This window comes from Euprymna scolopes, chromosome 19 (genome assembly GCF_053919585.1).
Source record: "Euprymna scolopes isolate OS-2025 chromosome 19, ASM5391958v1, whole genome shotgun sequence".
Lineage (NCBI taxonomy): Eukaryota > Metazoa > Mollusca > Cephalopoda > Sepiida > Sepiolidae > Euprymna > Euprymna scolopes.
Genome location: NC_136500.1, coordinates 73,607,890 through 73,618,721, shown reverse-complemented (window position 1 = coordinate 73,618,721; position 10,832 = coordinate 73,607,890). Strand labels below are relative to the sequence as shown.

Sequence of the window (10,832 nt, the reverse complement as noted above, 5' to 3'; positions counted from 1 at the left end):
TTCTTCTTTTTTTTTCTTTTTCAAATCGGTTTGCCACCTTCAAGCGATGTTTTATTTTTTTTGTAAACCGTCCGAACGATTCTGAGGATAGCAGGCTCCTTATCTATCTATCTAGCTAGCTAGCTATCTAAGTACTTTATTCACTATATCACGGACCCTTTCCTATGAGAGATTGTGCCATAGTATACCCACTTACACTCCTTTAAAATATCTTAAAGAAAGTGAAATTTGGACATGTGGCATAGTGGATAAAGTACTTGGTATTGTACTTGTTATAATATAGAAATGTAGAATATATAGAGAGAAATATATTTTTTAACTGAAAAAAATTGGATAGCATTTGCGCAAAAAAAAAAAAAAAATTACAAAACTTTCGTTTGGCACCTTCAAGCGATGTTTTTTTTTTTTTTTTTTTTTTTTTTTTTTTGAAAACCGTCCGAACGATTCTGAGGATAGCAGGCTCCTTATCTATCTATCTATCTATCTATCTATCTATCTATCTATCTATCTACTTTTATTATTATATAAAAGGAACTTTGTCTGGGTCAATTTTTATGAAATTTCACATGGAGGTACTTTATGTGCCTGGCAGTGTACTTAGATCGGTTTTATGCCAGATAAGTATCGATATTTGAAATAATTCGATGAAAGAAAGAACAGGCGATTTTGATCAAAGTTAACATCTTACTAGGCATGTCCAAAACGGAAAGACTGAGTAAGCATTGTTTGACAGTTTCTCTTTAAAAATCTACCAAAAAATCAATTATCCAATCAATACGAAATTTTCACCGATTATTAAGTGAAGAATAAACTGTGTACTCTTTTTTTTCATGATCGATATTTAGATATGTTTTTTTTCTACAAACTCTACTTCTTTATTTGTGGTTACAAGTATGTTTAAAATAATCAGCCGAAACTGAACAAAATATATTGTATTATGGGAAAGATGAAGATTGTAGATAAAAAAAAAAACAACTGTGCACATATCAGATTTTAAGGGAGAAAATCCGAATTTTGAATGTGTTTAATTTTTCATCCATTGTGTTTTGAAGTGCGAAATTCGTTGAATATGTTAATAATAAATATTTTTTCAGATTAGCAATATATATATATATATATATATATATATATATATATATATATATATATAATTCTTACAAAGAACACTACTTTTAAATCTTTGAAAAATAAATTAATAATTTTCTTTTAGTGAGCCTAATATTGCTAATATACCATTAAATAGGAAATGCTTTGCAGAATCGATGCCAAAAAAAAAAAAAAATCAATAAATAACTGAGCATTTTACTAAAAATATGATAATTTCTTTTATTTTCAGCAATTTGTTGTTAAATGATATTTCCTTACCTATGGTTGTTATCTCCCCTTTTCCTTTTTGCTTGTTTAAAGTGTGGAGAACTTTTGCATTTTTCATCCATAAACACAGAGTCCTGATAGCAAGACAAGGTCAAGACGACCAAGCATGATACTAGATACAGGAGTTGTCTTCAACACATCTGGCGCCTAGCATTCCCCAAATGGTCACCCATCTGGTACTGGCCAGCCTCATCGTTGCTTAACTTCGGGGGTTATGTAGGCAACAAATATGTACCTATTTACTATGCCTCCCCATGGGACAGAGTTAGACACCAGGGTCGTTTTTTAACGTGGAGAAAAGGTACAAAAATAAAAATTGTCTCAGTCGTGAAGGACTAATGCTCCACAGAAAGAGAACAAGAAATGGAAGTGCAGCATCTGAAGAACAGATGGTATTTATTTGCTCCCCCACCGAGCAAATTAGGCACAAGGCCAATTTTTAATGTGAGGAGTGAAGGGAGGGGGAAGGGGAAAGGGGACCAGCTCCCGAGAGGTGGGAAATGGGAGCTGGTTAAAGGTCAGACATGTGGGGTTGCCCCCACATCTGGTCTTTGCTAGTCATAGCTAGTCATAGCTTGCAGTATCTGCCGGAACAGATGGTATTTATTTGCTCCCCCACTGAGCAAATTAGGCACAAGGCCGTTTTTAATGTGAGGTAAAAACCAGCTCCCCTAAAAGTAGGCAAAAAGGGGGCACTCTGGTTACCAAAAATAATAATTGTCCCAGTATAGAGGGTTTCCCCTCCATTGACTGGTACAAATTATCTTAAGTGCAGTATCTGCCGGAACAGATACTATACTTTGATCTTGGCCAAAAAGGCCAACCTTATAAAGTTGATTCTTCACTTAATCGTCAAAACAAATGTTAAAAATACATGGAAATTTACAGGACGAAATGATGATTTTTTTAATTTCGCCATTCAAAATCTATAGACTGAAATAAAAAATGGAATCATTTGAAATTCAGGTACTTATGTTATAATATTTTTTGCATATTCTTATAGCAAATCATCCTAAATCTTATTTAGATAAAAAAAAAAAATGATTATAAAATCTTTTTAAAAATATATAAATTGAGATAAAAATAGCGGTGAATGGTGTTTTTTCTTTTGGGAGGGGGGGGATTTAACATTAAAAATTCTTTTAAAAATAAAAGAAAAAGATTTAAATAATTAATTTTTATTTATTGCGAACTATTATCCTCATCTTTTTCTTAGTTGTTTCACGACGTTTCGGCCAACTATTCCTCTAGCCTTCGTCAGGTGGTAACCGCGACGGATAGGAACTCTGAATCTCCTGACTGCATCCACTGCAATTACTGCCTTCCATAGTTGTTGTCGTCTCACCACGTTTTTGGCCAAAGTAAACCTCTGACCGGCTTTGGATAGGATTGAAACCGCTATCTTCAGAACATTTTCACCTGGAACCAACAACTACAGAAGGCAGTAATTGCAGTGGATGCAGTCGGGAGATTTAGAGTTCCTATCCGTCGCAGTTACCACCTGATGAAGGCCAGAGGAATAGTTGGCTGAAACATCATGAAACAACTAAGAAAAAGATGAGGATAATGGTCCGCAATAAATAAAAATCAATAAAAACAATACTCATCTCAATAATGAATTCCAATTAAGATTTATATTATTCTGCCTTTATTCCGAAAAGATAAAAGCCTGACTTTTCTCATATAAAGCTGCTCAAGAATAATGAATTTTAATGGATTTTAATTCGTTTTAAAAAAACAACTTGGTTTTTCTTCCATTTTTGGCTGTGCCTACCTCTTACATAGCCTAACATCACGTGCATTTCAGACGTTTTAGTACCACACAAGCCGGATGGCCCAACATAAAATCAACAGTAGGCTCTTTGATATGATAGGGGCACGTTCGAAATGTATGTTTTTGTTTAGAGCACAATTGAAGCATAACACTTGACTTTAGCATTTTAAACTTCAATGCAAGGTTTCTCCAACTACACTGACACAGCTGGTAGCATCTCACATAACTTTTCTATATCCCATTCCTTGACACAGATAATAACGCTTTTGGCCCAATTCCTTGACACAGATAATAACGCTTTTGGCCCAACTCCCAGATCGTCAGGACCAGCAAGTCTCATTTCTGGACCTATTTCTGACCACAGTTCCTAAAGATTGTGTAATAAATGCCCATTGTCCTCCCGGGAATGCTGATCATGCTGTGATAATGAAAGATATCACTATAAATTCTCAACCCGAAGTTGAAGAGCCACTGCTCAAAACGACAAGGTTCACTGACTGGGATGTCATCAAGGACCACATCAGAGATGTTCCATAGGGAAATATCTTTTCTCTTCCTACTGAACAGTGTGCAAATGAGACCACTGAATGGTTCAAAGCGGCAATTGAAACACATGTTCCCACACGTAAGTTCTATAGCAAACTCCACTCTCTCCAATGGTTTCTACTTCTACTTGCACAGCTGCCATTGCTCAAAGGCAGCATGCATACCGTAGATTTATTTAAAATAAATCCAGTACAATTAAACAAAAGTTTATAGAAACTAGAAGTAATTGTAAGAAGGAAATAGCCACAGCCAAGAGAGAATATACCAAAACCACCAGAAAATGCATTGAAGTGCAAAAATTAGGAACTCGTGACTTCTGGAAAATCTAAGAGTGTAGTAAATAATAGGCAATCAACAATCACCCCCCCCCCCACTATCCAACAATCTTGAACTTGTTTGCACGGCACCTGAGAAGGCTAATCTGCTTGTCCGTCGGTTTGCCTCCAACTCTGCTTTGAACCCAGCAAGCCACTCTCCCACAGATTTTCCTCTGCAGACAGAAACCACACTAGATGATCTGAAAATCATCCTTTAAGTACATGATATCATAAAAAAAAACCTAGACACCTCAAGAGCATGTGAACTTGATCTCATTCTGGCTGTACTATTAAAAAAATACTCCACTGAGGTTGCTCCAGTTCTCTCCAAACTTTTCAACAAATGCCTTAACGAATTTTGCTTTCCTGACTGCTGGAAAATTGCTTCTGAGGTACCAGTTCACAAGAATTCTGGTGAAAGATCTGATTCATTAAATTATCGCCTCATTAGCCTCCTCTCTCTTTTCGTCAAAATATTTGAGTCTATAATCAAGCTCTAGTCCACCACTTTTCAGCTACTAAACTTCTGTCTGATCAACAGTATGGGATTAGGCAAGCCCATTCTGGTGCAGATATCCTAACTGTAATCTCTGAGTGTATATACTATGCACTGGATAAAGAAGGAAGCAGGGCTAGCGCAATAGCTCTAGATATATCTAAGGCCTTTGATAGAGTATGGCACGATAGTCTTCACTTGAAAATCAGATCCTATGGTATTGCTGGACGAATACTTAACATAATTAAATCCTTCTTAAATAAGAGAAGAATCCAGGTTGTCCTCGATGGTAGTATGTCTAAACAATATGATATAAATGTGGGTGTATCTCAAGGGTTGATCCTTGGACCTTTATTATTGCTGATATTCATAAATGACCTCCCTGATAAAATTGTCTCTGAGATGGGTATATTTGCTGATGACACCATGTTCTATAACCTAATAGGTCCCACACTATCAACTAGGCTTCAACCGCTGTCCCATCAATGGAATGTTGCATCCCTCTGTTTTACAAGTACTTTTATGATAGGTGCTCTGACGAACTACAAGCCCTTTTCCCCCTCAACGGAAATAACCTCCAACAAACCTGACAAGCATCAAAATCACACCCTTACACAGTAAAAATCTGTAGATGTAAGAAAGCCTTCTACTCTAATAGTTCGCTAGGACTGAAAGACTTTGGAATTCCTTTCCCGGTTCCTTCTTCCCTCACTGTACTGACATGCAGAAGTTTAATTGTAATATAAACAGACATCTTGCTGCGCAACTCCCTACATAGTACCCCGCAAATTATGTCCCAGATAGTAGCCCCCCTATATCAAAGTGACACTGTGCCTTGTTTGGATAAAAATGCAAAAAGAAAAAAAAAATGCCATTATATAAAAATAATTTTATAAAATCAACAGTAGGTTCTCTACAGTGCAATGTAGCCTACAATATATTTTGAACCTTATCAATGCGAGACGCATGTGAAGCTTCCTCTAGGCGCGTCGCAATGGTCCCCCCCCCCGATTAGAGGAGGCAATCAATCGATTTGATTGAAACATGGGCGATTTCTTCGATTTTGATGACAATAAAAATATGGGAGGTGTGAAACGAAACGTTTGTTGCTCATCATTTAATCCCTGGTAACGTCAGGTCACCCACCATGCTAGTACTGCATAAGTACCCCCCCCCCAAAAAAAATCTTTCTCTCAAATGTACTCGATTATGATTTTTTGTCATCCATCTTATATTCTCTCTATCATTACTTATAAATGGGTACTTATGTTTAAACTAGTGTCCAACGCCTCATCACCTGCCGAAACGTCCTCGTTAGCGACTGTATTCATTTTTTCCTCTGACTCATATTTGGTTCGGTCTACCGTTTGAATGGCGCTACCGCTTGTTTGTAACGCGTTTGCGTTTGATCGTCTAGCCGGTGACTTGACTTCTTTGAGTGTCATTTTTCGTGAAAACAAGTCCGATTCTCCTTTTTCTTTCAGGCGTTTCTCTTCAATATAAGCGGCCACCAAAGCCGCGACCATGATCAAGCCGGTTACAAAGCGCAGACTGACCGCTAAGATGTGGACTTTCAGCCGCATATCTTTGATGTCATACAGAAGGCATTCTCCCGTGATATCGCATTTTTTGGACCACCAGACGCAAGTACTATCAAAGATCAGACCAAATATGATGGGACCCGGCAGCCAACCTATTTAAGAAAAGAAAAGAAAAAGAAATTGTACGTTGAAAAAAATATATATAAAAAGTGCTTTTGCAGCTTAACAAAAATATAAAAAAACGAAGATAAAGAAAAATCTCTATGATGTACGTACGTATTATGGAATGAAGTTCTCATAAAAATATCGTTTACTTTGATTAAGTAGATTCCTTTTTACAGAGAAAATTCAAATTTTACTAAGAACGACCACATAACTGCCATCTTGCCTATTTTCATCTATGAGGAAGAAGAGGGGAGCATCAGGTGAGATAACTCCATCTAATTCTTGAAGTTTGCCAAAATTTGACGAGATTAATAAATTTTGGACAAAAAAAAAAAAAAAAACTGAAAGAAAAAGGAATACCTACAATCATTCAAAACTAAAAATAATCTCGTCAACTTTTGTCAAACTTCAAGAATTAAATCAAGTTATCTCCCTTAACACCCCTCATCATAACTGAAAATTGGCAAAATGGTGGTGTCGTGATCGTTTTAGCCTCACGAAATAATGTTTTCAAAGCTGTGACCGAATTCCTATTAAACTTTGCACTAGTCACGCAAACATACACGTAGCTTCAGCCTAACAACAACTGTCAATAACACTGAACGTATCCTTTTCTCTCATCAGATAAATGTGTGGGAACATGCCAACCGGATGCTAACGTCTCCAGCATAAAAGACAAAATAAAAAATCTTCGTTTGCACATGGCTCCACGCATCGCTTCCGTTTGGAAAAAGAAAAATAAGAAACCATAAAAAGAATTATGAACCAATGGCAGAGCTCCCCGCCGAAAATAAAGGCCTAAATTATCACAGCCGCTGGAAGCCGGTTTACGACTATAAAAGGAGGGGACCAGAAAGAAAGAGAGGAGAGATTCGCCTAGCTGCGTAAGTGAACGCACGGACAGTCTTCCACCCGACCTAAAGAAATGAAGAAGAAAAAGAAAAGGAGATTCGCCCAGCTGCGTCAGTGAACGCACAGACATTCTTCCACCCGACCTAAAGAGATGAAGAAGAAGAAGAAGAAATAAGGCACCAGTGAACTGAAGCCAACTCCGCTCTCACGTTATAAGCCGAGACGCCTTCAATTCTAACAATGCCTATCTTACACAAACCAAAGAAGAAAAACACAGGAGGCAAAAACGCCGCGCCGCTAGATTGATAAATGTAGTCGTCGCTCTCAAGTTAAAAGCCTGACACATATCACCGAAGTAGCGCGACTGGCCGCCACTTACCACCCCCGTCGTCTGAAAAGATAAGTACGTTTTGTTTAATTATACTACCCCCACAGAAGAATTCCGTATCAATGCATACACACGCTGGACTACTATTCTCAATTTTCCTACAACAATTATTTGTCTTCCCACGCGCGAACAAACAATAGTGACCCGAACTTGAGATGAAAACACATTTCCTTTCTTGCAACAACACCAGTCCTGCAACGAACATTGGCCACATACGCGCGGACATATTGTAACTAAAACGTTCATTTCTTTCAATAGCAAATAAACCACGTTCATCTTATCCATTAACTGAGCCTTTGTTTCCTTCAATTCCTCATTCGTTTCATTATTCTCTTGTAACGGGATTGGGGTATTTATATATCCTAGTCCCCTACAAATGAAGAGAAAAATATCAAAACTAAAAATCCAGCAGTCTTCTTGGAAAAAGGTGTCTTACACCAAAAGTCTAAAAAAATATAAATAAAAAATAAAATCAAACATTTTTTTAAATGAGTTTTGAAATTTCCTAAAATATTTTATAACATCGGTGTGTTTTCTAAAATTTTCAAATTAACCTTACAAAATAATGTTTTCAAAGACATTACCAAATCAGATTTTGATAATTGTTTTATAACAGCCAAAAAAAAAAAACAAAAAAAAAAAAACAACCCGGATAATATATATATATATATATATATATATATATATATATATATATATATATATATACTGCACGTAAATGTTACCAAAGATAAGATAAGTTACTCTTCTTCCTACCTAAATGTTTTTTGCGTGTTTTAACTTGTTTTAAAGCGTACCAAGTCTGTTGAGCTAAAATAAAAATGGTGATAATCGTTAAAAAATCGAAAAATAAAAATTCTGTTAGAACTTTACATTTTCACATGATTGGTGACATGTGACATTTATTGAATGAGTTCCTAAGAGTTTAAGTTTCGATTTTTGAGCAATTATCAAGGGTCGATATGAATTTACCGCCATTTATTTTTCATTCCAACTGAACAGACTTAACACTACTTTTTTTTTTTTAAAGTAAATTCTTTAAAATAGATAAAATAACAACAACAAAAAAAAACTTATCCAGTAAGGGTAACTTATCTTGTCTTTGGTAACATTTATTTGTTGGGTATTTATTTTTTCATTCTTTTTTTGTTTTGTTGGCTATTGTAAAAAAAAAAATGTCACAAATTTCTTACTGCAGCATGCAATTTCGTTCCACCTAGCAGGATTTGTAATCAGTACATCATCTAGAGCAGATGTATTTCATTGGTTTCCTCAAATCGCCAACGACTTGGTAAATCTACCTCAATTGCATGACGCAAATAATCTGCATTTTTATCAGCTGGTCTGATCACCTATATATTATTATGCTTGTCGCTTCGACCGTTATCATTGTATTTGTAAACATACTTTAAAATAAAAATGGAATATTCTAAATCACCCAAACCGTTATTATACTGAATTCTCTTATGAAAATGGGATATTGCCAGCCAATGTCTGGTGGGTATAGATGAGAATACTCATAAGTTATTTATCACCAGCCATTGTCTGGCAGGTGTAGATCGCAATACTCATAAGTTATTTATGGCCAACCAGTGTTTGGTGGGTGCAGACTACAATACTAATAAGTTATTTATCGCCAGCCAGTGTATAGTGGGTTTGTAGGTTTTGTGAATACTTTCAAGAGATTAGATAGGCCTACAAAACTTAATACACTTGGGTTTTATCTGTTCAGGTAATCCCTTATACTAGAAGGATGATTAAAGTTGATCAGATTCTTTCTTCAAGTTCACCAGGATCAGGAAAGGATCTTAACACACTTTAACGCACTTATGCAGAATGCGAACCGCGCTGGAACAACGGTGTTATGTAGAAATACATTCTTTACTGTTCCGTATCTTCATCTTTAATAAACTAACGCAACGCAAAAATTGGATCCAACTTGAAAATTTAAATCCCCACCAAAATAAATGTAAGATATAACGGACCAACTTACCAGAGTATAGCTGCCCGGGGGGGGGGGATGTTCTTTTAATTTCCAAAACGAACGATTGCTTTGCTTTCTAGTTATGCTAACAGATGGCAGTTCTTTTATTTCCATTTTTATGGCGGCTTCAAATAACCAAAAGTTTTAGACCAATCAGAAAAAAGGTTAATTATTCTTTTTTTTTTTATTCTTTAAAGTTTATTATCATTTATCATTTATATATAAATACATTTTTATTTTTAGTTTATATTTAATAAAAATATCACAAATACGACACCACAGGTTCAGATCACAATACTAATAAGTTAGATATCGTCAGACAGTGTCTGATGGGCGCAGATCACAATACGAAGTTATTTATTGCAAGCCAGTCTATGGTTGGTAAAAATCACAATACTAATAAGTTATTTACTGCCAGCCAGTGTATCGTGGGTGCTAATCACAATACTAATAAGTAATTTATAATCAGCCAGGGTTATGTTGATGTAGGTTACAATAAGTTAGTTATCGCCAGCCAGTGTCTGGTCGGTGTAGATCAAAATACTAATTTTATTTTTCGCCAAGCCAAAAAATTATTTTTATTATTACTTATAAATTACTTTTACTCTTACTATAAATAGTTTTCTATTCGATGAATTTTCATACTTTTTGGATATATTATTACTTTCGACATGACAATTAAGTACACATTGTTTTTTTATTTTTTATTTTATTTATTTTTTTTTTTTTTTGCTTAAAACCACATTTAAAAAAAATCGAGCTGTTGACTCTTTCTTAAACCAGCACTGTATTTTCATTAATAATTAACTTTCTACCATGTTTTTTTTTTTGTTTAAATATTTTTTGGATATGTTCATTATTGTGACACGACAATTAAGTAGATACCATTGGTTTTACTTGAAATTCAATATTTCGATTTTCGAATTTCGCTCTAATAAAGAAGAAGCACCATTATTTCATTAAAAAAATACTCGTTGAATAAATACTTTGATCATTCTGCTAAAATCAGATGTCTTTTTGATTGCGACTATACACGAATATATCACCATTCTAAATATGAATACAAGAGAACAGAGTAAAAATATAAGAAAATGTCTAAGGATATTACGTATTCCACCCGGTCCTCAAATAAATAGCTAAAACAGAAATTGGATTAAAGAAACAATAACGGACGCTGGTGCAAAGAAAAAGAGGAGGATAAAATTGCTGAGTCATTGTTCTGTTTTTTTTTTTTTTTCACAAGGGAGTCACCACATATTAAGGCTCGAAAGCCACTCGAGGATAAGGGTTAATTAGTGTACAATAATCAGCGGGACAACAGCATAGTAATCTTAAGTGGTTAAAATTGGGTAGAATTTGATTATTTAAGGGAACGGCTCAACATTATTTTTTTTT

The 10,832-nt window shown here is 35.2% G+C and overlaps 1 protein-coding gene across 5 annotated transcripts in view; it reads right to left on the bottom strand.

Moving 5' to 3' along the window:
• Window positions 1–1,312: 1,312 nt before the first annotated feature.
• Window positions 1,313–10,832, bottom strand: part of LOC145239747 (solute carrier organic anion transporter family member 2A1-like) — a 136,648-nt gene continuing 127,128 nt past the window's right edge. For all 5 annotated transcript variants that reach the window (XM_080103149.1, XM_080103148.1, XM_080103150.1 and 2 more), the window contains one exon: window positions 1,313–6,200. In XM_080103149.1, coding sequence (XP_079959275.1) covers window positions 5,758–6,200 — 443 coding nt within the window. In that variant the 3' untranslated portion in view covers window positions 1,313–5,757. The remainder of the gene's footprint in view (window positions 6,201–10,832) is intronic.